Raw genomic sequence first — 19,150 nt, 5'->3', positions numbered from 1 at the left:
AAAATTTAAGATGAAAAATTACCTGGACATAAATGGTATCCATGTTATTCTTTTTAAATATTTTGTTTTAGAAAAGATTAAACTTTACAACAAGAATCCAAAGCCAACCGTGACTTGTTACACCAGTGAAGAAATAGTACTAGGAAAAAAAAAAATGTGACAATTGCTACATTAATTTTTTGTTATAATACTGTCTTCTTTTGTGTTTTGCATGCAATTTAACACAGTGAACTAAAATGACAAATACATTATTCTTATACTTTATTACTAACTACACCTTACTCTTTTTTTTAGTTTAAAGGAAGGCATTGATCGCACTGTCATGGGAATCTTAGTGGATTACAAGATTAAAGTCACTCTCACTGTCTCTGGGTAAGTGATACATATTCGATTTTGGATTCCAATTAGGATCTAACTATTCTGTAAATTAGAAAAAGAGTATTACAGTGATTAAAACTGTATCAACTTGCATCTTAAAAAAGGATACAAAATGTTTGTCTGCTTAATATATTTTGCATTTTACTGTATGTCCCAAGCTTTATCCATAAGAATGTGTTGTCAACAGGATAAAGTGTAGACCATACCACTTCAGACCCTGCCACCCAAAGAATACACTATTTAATCTAAGCAAGAAATTCTGCCTTGGGACAAGGAATTGTTGTCCTATGTAGATGTTTTATCTGGACAGATCATTAACCTCCATTGCATCATAAGGCCATGAAGTTAATAACACGCACCTCCTTTTTCTCATTCTGTCAGCATGTGCATTGCAGCACAGGCAGATTGCCTTCTACTGCTGGCTCTAACTTTAGTCAGAATTCTACTGTACTGGGGAGAACAAGGGGATGATATCAAGCCTAAGCCAGGAACTTAGACTAGTTTAGTTTCAAATAAATTAATTTTTTGTAACCATTACAAAACAAAATTAATTAATTGCTTTGCATATATCTGCCTGGCGTTCAGTTCTCCATTTTTATGTTATCTCTTGAAGCCACACTAGCCTTTTTTTTTTTATAGTTCTTGTAGGCATAACTGCATTCTCTCTTGTCGCATGATTCTGAACTGCACTGCACAACTTCCCTTTAATAGTCCAGTGCATGACATGAAGCCTGCAATGGACTCAGAATGGAGAATTACCTAAGCTTGGCGTGTACCACATTAAAAAAGCAAATAGACCTGTTTTAGGTCTCTCTGTACCACCTGCACCAGTTTCTACTTCAGAGTGAAATTAGAATTTAAATAAAAATTGGCACAGGTCTGCACCTAATTAACAGAGGCAATATAGCACTTTTCCATATAGAAAAATGCCGCAGATTCTCGCCAGGTGGGACTTTGTCATTTGGGATGTGAACTGTCAGCAGACTGCTCACATCCTTCTCCTGGCCTCTGCAGTAATCACACTACATGAACAGAGCATTGTGCTTGCACAACCCTTTGTTAATTTCTCCCAGAGAGAACATATACAAAGGGTTGTGTTCAGCATTTTTGAACAACAGGGTTTGAGAAGTGACAATGCCATGTGCTAAGCAAATAGGATTTCTTGAAAATGAATGGTGTCAGGCATTGCATTGCCTTCCCCTGTGGTCCATCTGCAGTCCAATTTAAAAGCTGGAGCAAATTAGAGCCAAAGACATCTGTGTACAAATATCAATGTACTGCAGCACTACTGTATGTCTCTGCTTTATCTATAACAGACTCAATGTAACGCATTATATGTAATGATTGTCAGATTCATAATTAACAATTTTTCTGCTTCCTCCCCCACTGGCAGCTTATTGGGAGATATGACTTCAAGGTACAGAATTATTATGATAATATGCACCTTGTATATGAAAAGAAATGTTTGTAGTACAGTGCTTGTCAAGACTGTCTATTCCCACTTAGACTCAAGCACCCTATTGGTAATAAATCAGTATTAACCCCAAAACAAAATATTTATTATATTTCAGCTTACTTATTCTTGAATGTGATGGACTCATTAGTCTCCTTTTTTAGACTTTTTTCTTTGATGTTCACCTGGTGATCTGGCCAGTTGAGACAAATAATTTACCACTGACAGGGATTCTTACAATGATTCATTTCTAATTATTAATTTATTTAGGTAAAGCTTTTATCCCAAAAGGAAAAACATTGTTGCAGTAATTGCTTAAAAAGTGTTTGCTGGTGTTTGGCTTCCAATTGGTATTGTATCTAAATTTGCTAGTGAATCTAATATTCCCCTCCCTCTAGATTAACAATGCTGCTGTCCAAAGTTGTACCTGTTATTCTTTCAACCAGAGTGTAGACACACTAATACAAGAGGTGTTTTACTGGCCAGATCAATAGGTGAAAATAAAGGGAAAAATCCTAAACAAAGACATGTAATGCAGCATCCACCTCTAATGATTGGTAAGCTGCAATATATAAAAAATGTTGGCTTTGGGTTTAATACCACTTTAGGTTTACACAAATGTTATTTCTTCACCAGGAAGTCTGGTATGCTTTGTTAACCCAAGACTGCCTTTTCCTCTCAGTCTTGTCCAGTTCATGCGATCCTATCCATTTATTAATAAAATCTAAATATAGACTAAGAATTGCTAATTTTGCAACAAATTTACTTTATGAAGAACATAGTTTTTAGAACAATGAAGTATAGTAATGCACACAAGCGTTAGCTGTAAAGGAAATGTGTAGTAATTTTGCTTATTATTCTTTAATTCTCTATGGTAAAATCTAAAATAAACATATAAAAAATATTTTTCCAGTTTTAAGTCATGTAAATATAACATCTTGCTTAGGAATGTTCTGTATTTTCTTAATAGAAAAACTATAATCCTCTATGTATCCTGTGTCATGGGTGCATCCTCTGTTAAAGGGAATGTGTTTGCACATTTTCTTTCTTTCATTATTGTCAGGGCAAAAAATACAAATAAAATAGAAATTCTTTCCTTAACTGCTTTGCTTTGGGTCCTGTAAGCAAGCTGAGGAACTGTTATCAGCCTACGCTTAACAGCCCTTGAGTCTCAGAGTTTAAGACAGTTGCTAGTTCCACCTCTGGGGAATCAAACGTCCTTAAATTGATTGTAAATGCTCAGTTTTTTATCAAATTAAAATAACAAACATGTTATACTTACCTGCTCTGTGTAATGGTTTTGCACAGAGCAGCCCTGATCCTCCTCTTCTCGGGTCCCCCCAATTGTGCTTCTGGCTCCTCCTTCCACCCAGTGCCCCCAAAGCAATACTATGGGGGCACTCGTGCATGCTCGCTTCCGAGACAACCAATCCTCATGTGCACATTTCTGGATCGAGATTGGGTTTAGAGAAGTAAAGGGGGTGGGGGTGGCTGGAGGGGAGCCGCATGCAGATGGACTTTTACCTTAACGTTGAGAATGCATTAAGGTAAAAAAACGTTCTGCCTTACTTAGAACACAGACCTGCAGACAGCGTGCTTAAGCACACTGCACTGGCAGTGCCACATTACATGTGCCCAGGTCTTGTAAGGATGGCTGTCACACAGACTGTCATGCTGTTACTTTGTAACCAATTATAATAGGCATAATATTGAGCAAAGGAATCCTCAACAATGCCACAGTGAACCTACAAAAAACATGTATTTTTTATCTTAACATTTAGATGTTGCTATAGTAAAATTACATTAAATGGTGTACCAGAACAGCCAAAAATGTATGAAATTACACTCAAACCTACACCCCCCATCTGACAGAAGAATATGAATGAACTATGCATTTAGATTATTTATTTTTGTATTATGCTGTGAATTTACTAAGTGTTATTTGTTTTTTTACAGTGAGGTCTCGACAGAACTACCTTTCATCCTCATGCATCCTAAGCCAGACAGTGGAGGTAAGAAATTATTCCAAGTCAACACTAATTATCAAATCACAAAAAGGACAAAATGCAAAAAAAAAAAAAAGCAGTATAACTAAGAGCAATATAACCATATGATGGTTGTAAAATTATAAACACCACACCATGCTCCAAGTCAGTGCACTCAGCTCAAGCCTAAAAAATCATGTGCTGGTCCTACATGCAATTGCAGGAATTAAGGATGGATGACCTCACACTAATACAGATAAAACACCAACTTCTTAATTGTTGCGGTTAAAAGGTCCACAACACAAAGAGAGAGCAGTTGTTAACGCATTTCACACCAAAGGCACCTAATCATAACAATATGATGCAGAATGTATAGTTGACCTAATGACTGCAAGCTGCCCCAAGCCCTGAGGCAGCAAAGCAACCCCAAACCATATATTATATACTGTATAACATGGCCACCCCCATGCTTCACAATTGTTATTGGGTTCTTCTCCTCAAATGCTGTAACAGCATATTTACTGTAACAGCATATTTACTGTTAAGCTGGTCCTAGATGGTGTGATTTTTTTTCCTGCAACCACAGGTCAATTTCCTCATCAACATAGTCAGTGTTGATGGGGGAATGCCTCCCAGAGAGCTATTGTGTTCTCCTGGTAGGGAAGGGGGCCCAGGGGGGAGCGTCCCTACCAGAAGAACACACAGTGATTATTGCTAGTGGCTATAGCCACTAACAATAATGGCATGAAAAATCTGACACACTGGATTTATCCAACTTGATCGATCGATCAACTTGGGTACAACCAACCTGCCCATACATAGTTTGAATCTTGGCCAGTCCCTGCTGAACCGGCCGAGATTCAAACTGTCTATGGCTGGCTTTATTGTGACCAAATAACTTTAGATTTTATTCATTGGTTATCTGGCAGTAAATGTGGGGGGGCTTATTTTTTTTTTCATGTGACAAATTTACATGGGGATGGATTTATTTTTTCACATGACTGTATATCATATATCACCATGCTATCCTTACATGTTTCTGAGTTTTAATCTCATTATGTTTGTCTCTCTTTTGTGGCTATTCAACACAATGACAGCTAAAGAAAGGTAAGACTCACAGACATATTCAAACTTGCATGCTGAATATACACACTTACATTTGCTCCACTGCTTGCTTTCTTTGATATGTACCATATGAGTCTATGGGCTCCATTCACAAAACAGTATCTACCACTTTAAGAAATGCGGTAAAATACCGCTCTGCATTTTTCTAAAAATTCTGAGCATTCACAAAAAAAACAGATGTGTGCAATCAGCGCCACCTATAAATATATACTTTTCTATTTTTATTTTTATTGTAACTCCTACACTAAGTGATCAAGCAAAATAACTATATGTCAAACTCTGTGTTTGGTAGCTGCTGAACCTATTAGTGATTTCACCACACTTAGGAATAATCAATATATAAACATATGGTGCAGCGCTACTGTGAACAATAGGAGTTGATTTATTAGTTCACAGTATTAAATATTCAGCAACGCTGCACCATATGTCTACATATTCACAAAAAAATGCTACTAAAATACTGCATGCGCTATTTTATAAAGTGATGCAGTATTTTAGTAGTAAAAGCTTGAGGTAATTTACCGCTGGCGGTAGCCATCATCCTTAACAACCATTAGTAAATAGCTGGTTTTTAAGGAGCGGGCGGCCGCTGCATCCCTAACAACCGATGAGTCATCTGAATGTAATGAAAATAATTGCCACCATTAAAAAATAATGGAAAAACACCTTGGGGTCTGGTATGAATTTTGAGGGGAACCCCCATGCCAAAATTATTTTCAAAAATGGCATGGGGTCCCCCCCAAAGCCAGACCAGACCCTTATCTGAACATACAGCCCAGCAGGCCAGGAAATGGGAGGAGGAGTGAGTGGCCTTCCCATAATGACCACTGTCACCGCCGACCCGGAAAAAAAAAAGAGCTCTGCACCCAACGTTGGCTCCCACCGTCTGACAGCTTGACAGCTCTGCTTCCGCCCACTGCTAAATAAACTAAGGGGTGGCTTGCTATGAGGGTACTTAACAAGGAGGAGATAGCCATTAGTGTCGGCAGAAAAAGAGGAGGATCAGGGCTGCTCTGTGCAAAACCATTGCACAGAGCAGGTAAGTATACCACATGTGTTATTTTAAAATATATATATATTTTTACAAGCACTATATACTGTAGGTCCATCTCAAAAAATTAGAATATCATCAAAAAGTTAATTTATTTCAGAAATTCCGTTCAAAAAGTAAAACTCAGAGATTCAGCATTTCTTTCTTTTAATTTTGATAATTATGGCTTCCAGCCAGTGAAAACCCAAAAATCTGTATCTCAGAAAATTAGTTTACATAGGACCAATAAAAAAAGGATTTTTAATATAGAAATGTTGGCTTACTGAGGTGCTATGTTGCGCTACTGAGGTGTTATAGAAGCCCAAGTTCCTTTGATTGTGGCCATCAGCTCATCAGCATTGTTGGTTCTGGGGTTTCGGTCAGGCGAGTTTGCTGGCCATTCAAGCACAGTGATGCTATAATCATTAAACCAGGTATTGGTACTTTGGCAGTGTGGGCAGGTGCCAAGTCCTGCTGGAAAATGAAATCTGCATCCCCATGAAGCTGGTCAGCAGAGGGAAGCATCATGTACTTTAAAATTTCCTGCTAGAGGGCTGCACTTACTTTGGACTTGATAAAACACAGTGGACCCAACACCAGCGGATGACATGTCTCCCCAAATCATCACTAACTGTGGAAACATCACAAAAGACCTCATGCAACTTGGATTCTGTGCCTCTTCACTCTTCCTCTAGGCTTGACACAAAGAATGCGACAGTTGTAGCCCATGTCCTAGATACGTCTGTGTGTGGTGGCTCTTGAAGCACTGACACCAGCTGTAGTCCACTCTTTGTGCATCTCCCCCAAATTCTTAGCTGGCCTTTGCTTTACAATCATAAAAGCTGCAGTTATCTCTGTTACTTTTGCAGTAGACATGTGCGGTTTGTTTCATTAGTATAGGAATAGAATTAGTATTTGGAATTAGAATAAGTATTTGGACACATTTTTCGTTATTCGGAGATTGGGATATATCGAAATAACCTAATTGCAGTATAAACAAAGTTTACCAAATGCTCTGAATAACTAAACAAAATTCAAATAAAATTTGAATTAAATTTTACATCGAATTACAGTCATATTCGAACTGTAAACATATTTCTGAAATCAAAGACTGTGTGTGTTATTAGAGTACAATTTCAAAATTATTCTATTTTGTTAAGCCAAAGGTAATTTAAAGAGTCATTGTAATCTTTTGATGAAGATTTTTCTTTTGTTTGTTCACTTTGAATCAAATAAAAAAAATCAAAAGTTTTTGATTCGACAGATTCAAAATGTATCAATTCGAACATTTTAAATCGAAAAAAATCAGTAGATTCGAAGAAAATTTGAAAAAGACATAAAACAATTTCCAAATACAAATTAAACGAATCAACCAAATTTAACTAAACATAATAACTAGATAAACTAATCTAAACGAAACTAAACACATTTTTTTTTATCATGCACATGTGTATTGTGCACCTTTTTTCTACCACACTTTTTCCTTCCATTCAACTTTCCAATAATATGCTTGGATACAGCACTCTGTGAACAGCCAGCTTCTTAAGCAATGAATTTTGTGACCTACCCTCCTTGCGGAGGGTATCAGTGACTGTCTTCTGGACAACTGTCGAGTCAGCAGTCTTCCCCATGATTGTGTAACCTACTGAACTAGAATGAGAGACCATTTAAAGGCTAAGAAAACCTTTACAGGTTTTGAGTTAACACCAAGAGTCTACAATATTAAACTTTTTTACAATGTTCTAATTTTCTGAGATACTGAGTTTTGTGTTTTCACTAGCTGTAAGCCATAATCATCAAAATAAAAGAAAGACATGCTTAAAATATATTATTATGTCTGTAATGAATCTAAATAATATATGAGTTTCACTGTCAGCTGCTGGTGTGACCAGAAATGTGTGGACTGCCACATAGAATGTCAGGCACAAATACAGTGTAAAATAATAAAATGTATTTAACCGCTTCCTGACTGTACATTGTAGAAATACGGCCGCAGTGCGGTCATCTAGTTCTGAGAGGGCGTTCCTGAACGTCCTCCCAGAATCGCGCTCCCGCGCGCTCCCTGGGGCGCGCACATGGGAGTGACCGTGCTCGCCGGGTCGCGGGGACCCGATGCATCACGGATCAGGGAAAAGGACCAATGAGCGCGGTCCTTTACCACGTGATCGCTCCGTCCAATGACAGAGCGATCACAATGTCAACAATGCAGGGTCAGGCAGGGGTTGAGCTCTCTCCTCTCCTCACACCGTTACAGCGTTTGTGGAGAGGAGAGAGAGACCTGTACACAGTAAGCCTTATAATACTTTCAGTGCCCAGCAGTGCCACATCAGTGCCAAAAAAGTGCCACCAGTACCACTAAAGTGCCACTACACTATCAGATCAGTGCCACCAGTGCCACACCAGTGCCACTACAGTGCTCATCTGTACCACCAGTGCCACTACAGTGCTCATCTGTGCCACCAGTACTACTACAGTGCCACCAGTGCCACATCAGTACTCATCAGAGCCACATCAGTGCTCATCTGTGCCACCTGTGCCACTACAGTGCCCATCAGTGTCAAATCTGTGCCACTAGTGCCACATCAGTCTCACATCAGTGCCACATTTGTGCCGTCAGTGTCACATCAGTCTCACATCAGTGCCACTACAGTGCCACGTCAGTGCCAACTGTCAAACTACAGTGCACATCAGTGCTACATCAGTGCCACCTGTGCCACTACAGTGCCACATTAGTGTCAAATCTGTGCCACCAGTGCCACATCAGTCGCACATCAATGCCACATCTGTGCCGTCAGTGTCACATCAGTCTCACTACAGTGCCACGTCAGTGCCAACTGTCAAACTACAGTGCACATCAGTGCTCCTCTGTGCCACCTGTGCCACTAAAGTGCCCATCAGTGCCACATCAGTGTCAAATCAGTGCCACATCAGTGCCAACAGTGCAACTACAGTGCACATCAGTGCTACATCAGTGCACCTCTGTGCCCCACAGTGCCATATCAGTGCTCTACACTGCCACACCAGTGCTCTACACTGCCCGTCAGTGCCGCCTTATCCGTGCACAACAGTGCAAGATAATCAGTGCAGTGCATTAGTGCACCCTCATCAGCACCCACCAGTGCACCCTCATCAGCACCCACCAGTGCACCCTCATCGGCACCCATCAGTGCAGCCACATCTGTTGCCATATCTCAGCAGTTTGTCACCATAGCCCACAGTCACCAGTATGGCCAAAAAATGTTATTCCGCTGAAGAGGTATGCCAGCTTCTTTCTTTGACCAACAATAGCAACGAGGAGCTCTCGGAGTCTGATTCTGAATTTGAACCAGTTGTAAGCAGTAGGTCTGCTACAGCATCGGAGGATGAAGAAAGTGTGCCCAGGAAACTAAGGCGTTTTGACGAGGAGCAGGCTACCACAGATAGAGCAGTGGCATCAACCAGCAGCTCAGTGCCATCCACCAATAGCGCAGTGGCATCCACTAGTAGCATAGTGGCATCCACAGGAATTGGAGTACCACTTCAAGAAATGCCAAGCACTAGTGGGGTGTCATCTCAGCCCCAAAGGGTTAGCACCCATGCCAGCCTTCCCTATGCCCTTCAAAACCCTCTGTGGCGTCCCCCTAATTTAGGCGCAGCAAACATCCCCGCTTTTACCGCCCAGCCAGGTGTCCAGGTGAACACAGAAAATTTTGCCCCTATTGATTTTTTTTATTTACTTTTTACCCAAGACCTTCTATCTACCATCGTGGCCCAGTGCAACCTCTATGCACAATAGTTCATTTTAAGCAACCCAAGTTCAAGTTACGCCCGTCCCTATGTGTGGAGAGAAGTAACAGTGGAGCAATTTAAAATATTTTTAGGACTCACTTTCAATATGGGACTCACAAGAAAAAACGAATTATACTCCTACTGGTCAACCAAGCCTATTCACCACATGCCAATCTTCTCATCCGTTATGCCAAGATCAAGATACCTAATGATCATGCGGTTCCTGCATTACAATGACAACACCCAGTGCCCTCCCCGAAATGACCCAGCATTCGACAAATTATTTAAAATTCGGACGCTTCTAAATTTTTTCTCTGAGAAATTCCCCCAGTTATTTACCCCCGACAAAAATATATCCGTGGATGAGTCACTTGTCCATTTCACAGGACGGCTGGGCTTCAAGCAGTTTATCCCCAGCAAAAGGGCCCGATATGGGGTTAAACTCTATAAGTTGTGCGACAGAGCCACAGGTTACATCTACTCCTTCCGGGTGTACGAAGGGAATGACACCCAGCTGCATCCCCGTGAATGCCCAGAGTACATTGGAGCCAGCGGAAAAATTGTTTGGGAGCTTGTATATCCACTCCTTGAAAAGAGTAACCATCTACAGTGCCTTGCGAAAGTATTTGGCCCCCTTGAACTTTGTGACCTTTTGCCACATTTCAGGCTTCAAACATAAAGATATAAAACTGAAATTTTTTGTAAAGAATCAACAACAAGTGGGACACAATCATGAAGTAGAACAACATTTATTGGATATTTCAAACTTTGTTAACAAGGGGGCCGAATACTTTCGCAAGGCACTGTATATGTGGATAATTATTATACAAGCTTGCCCCTCTTCCGCAATCTTCACAGGAGGAAGACTCCTGCATGTGGTACAGTTAGAGCCAATAGGAAGGGCTTCCCGCAAAAGCTCGTTGATCAAAAACTATGACGAGGGGAGACAGCAAGTTTGTGGAATGATGAGCTATTGGCTATCAGGTGGAGGGACAGAAGAAATGTCTACATGCTCTCAACTATTCATAACGACACTTATGTGGAAATCCCCAGAAGAAGAAACGGCCCAATCAAGAAACCAGCATGTGTCCACGACTATAATTTATTCATGGGAGGAGTTGACTTCAATGATCAAATTATTGAACCCTACCTTCCCACAAGAAAAACCCACCATTGGTACAAAAAAGTCTCCATTTATTTTTTCAGTTTAGCCATGTATAATACTTATGTTATTTACCGCAAATCTACTGAGACCCCCATACCCTATCTTCAATACCAGGAAGAAATTATCACCACACTTGTGTATCCTGAAGGCCCACCAGAAAGCATTCGCTCGGATTCAGTGAGCAGACTCTATGAGCGGCATTTTCCTGAAGGACTCCCCCGCAGTGAAACAGGCCGAACACCTCAGAAGAAATGCAGAGTCTGCGCCAGAAGAGGATTTAGAAGGGCCACCACATTTTTTTGTCCCGAGTGTCCTTCCCAACCAGGCCTCTGTATAGGTCAGTGTTACCGCCGTTACCATACTTCTCTAAATTATTAGTGAAGTATGGTAAATGTAATTTTCAAATCTTGTCATTTACCTCCACACCCCTTATGCCACTGCACTAAATTGTATATGCCTCTGCCTTCTCCAGAACTGACCCTGGCTTGTTATTTGACCACGCTTCTGCCTAACGCTTAACTGTACATCTCTGCCTGCCCTGGAACTGACCCTGGCTTGTTATTTGACCACGCTTCTGCCTATCGCTAAACTGTACATCTCTGCCTGCTCTGGAACTGACCCTGGACTGTTTATTGACCACGTTTTATGCCTGCCTCTTGGACTGATCTTTTATCCTGCTACTGGAGTTGTGGGATTTATAACACAGGGGTCTCACATATGTGAGGGGCTACATAAATGTTTTTCTGGATGAAGAAAACGATTTTTTTAGTTTTCTGATCCCTGAATTAGGGTCTGGAGTCTGGAGGCTTCAAAGAGATTTGGGTGGGAGAAGCCTCTACCCATGTCCCCATTCTTTCCTGGCCTGCTACCTGTAGTATGAACCCTGTTCCTGCCTACTACCAGGACTAATGCCAGGAATACAAGGCACTGCTGGCAATATCTCTACCTGCACTGACCCTGGACTTTATATGGACAGTATCCCTGACTGTACCGACTATGGACAATATTTGCCTGCTGCCTGGACAATTCCGTTCGCTGTGGCGGACCACGTCCCTTCCTGTTGCCTGGACCAATGTTCTCCTGTGGACAACTGCACTACTAAAACCACAGGTAATATTTTCTTTACCCTTTTGCTCAGCAGAATGTATTTTTGGGGTGTAAATATTGATATGTACATGCTAGGTGTTAGAAATATAAAGGGCCTTCAACAATGTGAGGTGCTACTTTGATTTTGGGCCTCTGTATGTAGCCAGGTTGTGTAAAAGTCTCACACATGTGGTATTGCTGTACTCAGGAGGAGTAGCAGATTGCATTTTGTGGTGCAATTTGTGGTATGCACATAGAAATATCTTATAAACGGACAACTTTGTGTAAAAATATTGCGTTTTCCTTTTCTTTCCACATTTTCCACAAACTTGCATAAAAAATGACATGTTCAAAAGACTCATTATGCCTCATAAAATATAAGTTGGAATGTTTGCTTTCCAAAATGGGGTCATTTTGTGGGCATTTCCATTGTCCCGGTGCTCCAGGGCCTTCAAAAGTGTGACAGGTTGTCAGGAAATTATATGTGTAAATTGTGCTCCTAGAATGCCTGGAGGTGCTCCTTGCATGTTGGGCCTCTGTATGTGGCCAGGCAGTGTAAAAGTCTCACACATGTGGTATCGCCATACTCAGGAGGAGTAGCAGAATGTATTTTGGGGTGAAGTGTGTGGTATGCACATGCTGTGTCTTGGAAATATCTTATAAATGGACCACTATGTGTAAAAAAAAAATGCGTTTTCATTTTCTTTCCCCGTTTACCAAAAACGTATAGACAAAAATTTTATGTTCCAAAGACTCATTATGCCCAAGAGATTATACGTTGGGGTGTTTGCTTTCCAAAATGGGGTCATTTTGTGGGCATTTCCATTGTCCTGGTGCTCCAGGGCCTTCAAAATTGTGATAGGTTGTCCGGAAATTATATGTGTAAATTATGCTCCTAGAACACCTGGAGGTGCTCCTTGCATGTTGGGCCTCTGTATGTGGCCAGGCTGTGTAAAAGTCTCACACATGTGGTATTGCCATACTCAGGAGGAGTAGTAGAATGTATTTTGGGGTGAAATGTGTGGTATGCACATGCTGTGTCTTAGAAATATCTTATAAATAGACCACTATGTGTAAAAAAAAATGCGTTTTCATTTTCTTTCCCCGTTTTCCAAAAACATATGGACAAAAATGATTTGTTCCAAAGACTCATTATGCCTAAGAGATTATACGTTGGGGTGTTTGCTTTCCAAAATGGGGTCATTTTGTGGGTGTTTCCATTGTCCTGGTGCTCCAGGGCCTTCAAAAGTGTGATAGGTTGTCAGGAAATTATATGTGTAAATTATGCTCCTAGAAAACCTGGAGGTGCTCCTTGCATGTTGGGCCTCTGTATGTGGCCAGGCTGTGTAAAAGTCTCACACATGTGGTATCGCCATACTCATGAGGAGTAGCAGAATGTATTTTGGGGTGAAATGTGTGGTATGCACATGCCAGGTGAGAGAAATAACCCTTTAATCTGATACATTTGTGAAAAAAAGAAAAAAAAAGAAAAAAAAAATGTTCATTTTGCAAAGAATTATGGGAAAAAATACAACTTCAAAAAACTCACTATGCCTCTTACTAAATACCTTGGAATGTCTACTTTCCAAAAAGGGGTAATTTGGGGGTTATTTGTACTTTCCTGGCATGTTAGTGTCTCAAGAAATGGGATAGGCCGTCAGTACATGAGGTGTGATTAGGTGTGATCAATTTTCATTGATTTACACCAAAGCTTGTAGACTCTATAAACTTCATAAAGATCAAAAACTATACACTTACTTTGGGTTTTTTTAACCAAAGATATATAGCAGTATACATGTTGGCCAAAATTTATGAAGAAAAATTACTAATTTGCAAAATTTTATAACAGAAACGAAGAAAAATGCATTTTTTTTTTACAAAAATATCAGATCTTTACATTAATAGCACAAAAAATAAAAAAACCCAGTGATGGTTAAATACCACCAAAATAAAGCTTTATTTGTGTGAAACAAAGGGCACAAATTTCATATATGTACAGTGTTGCATGATTGAGTAATTGTCATTCAAAATGTGAGAGCTCTGAAAGCTAAAAATTGGCCTGGTTAGGAAGAGGGTTTAAGTGCCCAGTGGGTAAGTGGTTAAAAATAAGTGAACAATGAAATGAGCTTCTGGCTGCTGAGAGACACCCGCTGGTGGATGCTGGAACTGCAGTCTATGGATCTAGGAGCCACAGTGCCACCAGCAGGTGAGCCCTTTCCTGACAGTACCCCTTCTCTAAGGAGCACTCTCAGGACACTCCAAACAGCCATAGCTAAACCAGTCCATAAAAGACAGTCATCTGTTACACATTTCCAGAGCAAAAGTTCCTCGTAGGTTGAAGAAGTGTTGGGTTCCATTCGAGATGCTCCACTGCCAACATCCAACAATAGGCAAAGTGTCCCACCGCCTGGGTCAGGTGACTGACTGGGTACCCCAAGCAACTGGCTGGGTGTCCTGCTGGCCAGATCCTCTGAGATGTACAGAATTCAATACTCCAAGTCCCTCAAAACAGCAGGTACCCCAATGCTGGTGTCCCGCAAGTTATCTGCAGACTTAGCACTGGGGTCATGTGACAATACCGAAACTCTAACACCAAAGTGTCTCACCATAACCAAGTAGCTTGCCTGGTTTCCAGGACTTTCTCTACACTTCAAAAGCCACCTAGGTCTCTCGTAGGCAAAGGTTCCATGACCCGAGTCCCCTAGTGCAGTGCTCCCCAACATTTTTATCGCCGCAGACCGGTCAACGTTTGATAATTTTTCTGTGGACCGGTCAACGTTTGATAATTTGCCTTTCGGCCAATCAGGAAGCGGGAGGACCCACTCCCTGATTGGCCAGGAGGAGGATCAGTGTGACAATAGCAAATTTTCATTCGCTATTGTCACACAATGGGCGGGCTCGGGGGTGCGCAATGCTCTGCGCCTCGGCCGCCCCTGAGTGAAATCATAAAGTTCCTCGGGCGGCCCGGGCGGCCGTTTGGTACCCGGGGGTTGGGGAACACTGCCCTAGTGCACCCGGAGCTGTGGCAATCACATCCAGATCATGGCAAGGCACAGATAGTATTCTGCTATTCCTCGGGAGCTTACCATGATCAGGGCCATTAAGGCAAATGCAGCTACTAGTTACCAAGGGTATGTCCAGACCACCAGACTTTGGAGCCATAGAACAACAAACTGCCAGAGGGACTCAATCGAGGCAACTGTCAAATTAATCTCATGCCAAGCAGGTAACCCCTCTAAGGCACGTGAGGACTCAGAGCTTTCAGACCCATTAGCAGGTGGACAGTTAGCTTTTGCATGGCAATCCAACTGAGCAGCTGGTATTGAGTCAGTAGAACCCGACTGGGTGGTAGGTAGAAGATAACTAAGATCAGACTGGTCAATAGTAAGAGGATCATTGGAGGCAGGCTGGACATTGAGCATGGGACCATCAGGCTGGACATCTGGCACCAGATCAGAGGCAGAGGAAGGTGGGTCGTCAGATAGCAGATCATCATAGGTAGACTTGTCATTGAGCAGCAGACCATCAGAGGCAGGCAGGTTGTTGGGGACAGGATGTCCAGAGACAGGCTGGGCATTGGGCACTGGTCCCTTTGGCTTGGCAGCAGGCACCAGGTCATCAGGCTGGGCAGAAAGCACCAGGTCATCAGGCTGGGCAGAAGGCACCAGGTCATCAAGCTAAGTAGAAGGCGCCGGGTCATCAGGCTGGGTAGAAGGCACTGGGTCATCAGGCTGGACAGTAGGCACTGGGTCATCAGGCTGGGCAGAAGGCATTGGGTCATCAGGGTGGGCAGAAGGCACCGGGTCATCAGGTTGAGCAGCAGGCACCGCATTGTCAAGATGACCAGCAGACACTGGATTGTAAAGCTGAGCAGCAGGCACTGGATCGTCAAGCCGGTCAGCAGGCACCAGATCGTCAAGCTGGTCAGCAGGCACAGGATCGTCAAGCTGGGCAGCAGGCACCGGATTGTCCAGCTGGGCAGCAGGCACCGTATCGTCAAGCTGGGCAGCAGGCACCAAAACTTCAGGCTGGGCAGCAGGCCCCAGAACGTCAGGCTGGGCAGCAGGCACTGGAACATCAAGCTGGGCCACAGGCACCAGAATGTCAAGCTGGGCAGCAGGCATCGGAACATCAAGTTGGGCAGCAGGCACCAAATTGTCAAGCTGTGCAGCAGGTAGAGGCACATCAGGCTGGGCAGCAGGCAGAGGCACATCAGGCTGGGCGGCAGGCACTGAATCATCAGACTGGAGAAGATTGGTCAGCATGGAAGCAGACTGGAGCAGATGGGCTGGGGTGGAAGCAGGATTGTATAATGGCAGGATTGTGCAAGTTGCAAAATACTTTAGTTTCTTTTTGGTTTTAGCCACTGATGTTCTGCATGTGAATGCAGGGCTGAGAGTAAGAGGACCAGCTGATGGAAGAGAAGAGCCGAGGACTGGTGAAAATAAGGGAGCAGTTGGTAAGGAGGGTTTATGTGGGATTGTCGCAGACAGCGGTGAGGAGGTCATCTTCAATGGGTTAAATGCAGGGTAGGTGCAGCAAGTGAGAACAGGGTACTGACAAATAGTTGGTAGCAGGGAATACTGGTCTGCAACTGTGTTTGCTCTGGGTGATGTAGAGGGAGATACTTGAGCAAGTGGGTGTCTAGCAGCAGGAATGGGTTGTTGCAAGCTGACTGAGGCTGAGTGCAATATATCTGACCATGCTTGTAGCAATGGTTGAACAAAATTCAGTTTCACTCTGCTTTTCTGACAAGAGTCTGTACTGCGTTAATACACTCTACTAGCAGCTGTTGGGAACATGCTGAACAGTGCACAAAGAAATAAGCTGAGTCATCCTCCAATAACCATACCAGTGATTCTACCTGAGCCATACTGAAGAATGAGAAAAGTCATCACTTCCTTTAGGAATAATGGACAAAGCCAGTTCCACACAAACCTGAATCGATGGCTCAACATCTTCGAACAACATCCTGCCCTGATCAACTAGGGAATGAGCAAGATGAATACAATCTAACAGCTGATCTGGTGGCAGTATTATTTTTCCTCTGTCACTAGCAAAGAGAAGTAGATGCATCTTGCCACAAACAGCAAAGCCAAGATGGCTTCTCTGTGCAGCCACTTCTGGTCAGGACTGGCCTTGGTGTTATGTCAGCTGCTGGTATGACCAGAAATGTGTGGACTGACACAGAGAACTTCAGACACAAATACAGTGTAAAAGAATATAATTTATATAAAATAAGTGAACAACATGAATGTAATTGCACCTCCAATAAACCAAACTGTGTAAAAAAAAAAAACCCAGATAACCAAACAAATGCACAATGCACAACTGCCTAAACCAAATACATACAGCAAATAGGGAATGCAAGCAAAATCATAACAGAGCCAGGGTCATACACCGGAAATCAAGCAAAGAGATCTGGGAGTAGGACAGGAGAGGGAGAGCGTAACAGGAGACAGAGAGAGGAGGAGGGAAGGGATCAGGCCGCAGGGTCAGGATCAGGGTCCAGGAACAGGAAACAGGAAACAGGATGCAAGATGCAAGATACAGGAACACTGGAACACAGGTCATGGGCACATGGAGACAACACAAAGGCAAGAAAGGACAGACAGGACTTAGGCTGGCCATACACTATACAATTTTCTTATTCAATTTCCTTTAGATTTACCTTTAACTATGTAGTGCAAGGGCCTGCCTGATTGCATACAAATTGAAAGTGTTTAGGTTTGACCCTATATTACATGGTTTTGGTAAATCTAAAGGAAAGTTGAACAAGAAAATTGTATAGTGTATGGCCAGCCTTAAATATACTTCCTCCAATGAGCATTAGGTGATCACTAATGAAATGAGCTTCCGGCTACTGGTGGATGCTGGAACTGCAGCCTATGTATCTGGGAGCCACAGTGCCACCAGCAGGTGAGCCCTTTCCTGACATTCACTTTTGAATTTAATTACTGAAATAAATAAATGTATATTTGGAATTGATAATGCACATTTCATGTGTTAGCATAGTATGAATTATTTTTATATATTTATCAATAAGCTTCTTGGTATAGCTGTATATTTTATACAATGGTTGTTTCTTGAACAGTTTTCCCCCTACACAGCTGGTTCTTTTTGTTCATCATTTTGGTTTAATCTGTTCATTACTTACATATACATTACTTGCAATTTCCTAATAAACAAAAAATACAGGACAAATGATTCTCAAAGCACTGTGGGTTAGCTAAAGAGATAGCACAACTGCAGTCTGTTTTACTGAAACATCTAAATAAACTGTTGGATAAGGGATGAGTCACTGTAAGGGATGAGTAGCCATCTTTCTTGCCTTTTGCAGAATCAGAAGTATCTTCCTTCTCAGGGGGTGCATGAATAGCAACCTAAACATTTCAGGCTCCTATTTGGAATACACCCTCTAACATATTTTACAATTCTATGTCATGGCTATTGTTCAAGTATTTACACAGGCTAAAAGCAATAATAGACCTCAGAAAATGTATTATATTGAGGTTTACCTATTCTTATATACTACTGCCAAATCTCATTAAGAGCCATTGTTTTCTCTTAACCAGTGAACAAGAAGAAGATCTTGTATTTGAAGAGTTTGCACGTGATCAACTTAAAGATGAATTGCAACCTGAAGAGAAAGAGGAAGAGGAAGAAGATGAGAAATGAGTGGAAAGTGACACTTCTCAATGTATATTTTATCCTTTAACTTGCATTGCAACTTGTCTCCTTATCACCTTTCCGATGCATAGGAAAAATTGGAAACAGGAATAAAGCCCTGGATAGTATACAGTATAATTTAATGCTTGATTTTCTTTGGGTGTTGTATCCGAGTTTATAGATATATTAAATGACTGTCAAGTCTTTAAAACCATTACAAGAGAAAAGTAGAAATATGAGACCCACTCTGAAAATTTGTGAAAATAAGTATATGTGATACTCTACAAACATTAAACAATGTAGATGTTCTTTTTTAGTTTTCTAGTTAAGAAATATTTATACAGTAAAAAAAAAAAAATAATAATAAGTACACCTTATGGAAATTGTTGACTTTTCCAAAAGGTTTGAACAAGCAAACAATGGATTTTCATTCAAACAGTGGCTATAGATAAAGGTGATATACATGAATAAAAACTCCAAGAGTGTTTGCC

General features: G+C 41.6%; 1 protein-coding gene across 1 annotated transcript in view; it reads left to right on the top strand.

Moving 5' to 3' along the window:
• Window positions 1–18,668, top strand: part of SAG (S-antigen visual arrestin) — a gene marked incomplete at its 3' end in the record, with an annotated part of 40,451 nt that extends 21,783 nt beyond the window's left edge. Inside the window, exons 12-15 of the mRNA XM_082251697.1 lie at window positions 295–372; window positions 1,772–1,795; window positions 3,788–3,853; window positions 18,566–18,668. Coding sequence (XP_082107823.1) covers window positions 295–372; window positions 1,772–1,795; window positions 3,788–3,853; window positions 18,566–18,668 — 271 coding nt within the window. The remainder of the gene's footprint in view (window positions 1–294; window positions 373–1,771; window positions 1,796–3,787; window positions 3,854–18,565) is intronic.
• Between the last annotated feature and the right edge of the window lie 482 nt (window positions 18,669–19,150).

The sequence above is a fragment of the Pelophylax lessonae genome, assembly GCF_965119305.1.
Source record: "Pelophylax lessonae genome assembly, chromosome: 3".
In the NCBI taxonomy this organism is placed as follows: Eukaryota; Metazoa; Chordata; class Amphibia; order Anura; family Ranidae; genus Pelophylax; species Pelophylax lessonae.
Note: the sequence above shows the minus strand (reverse complement) of the source record. Positions and strands in the feature narration are given on the sequence as shown.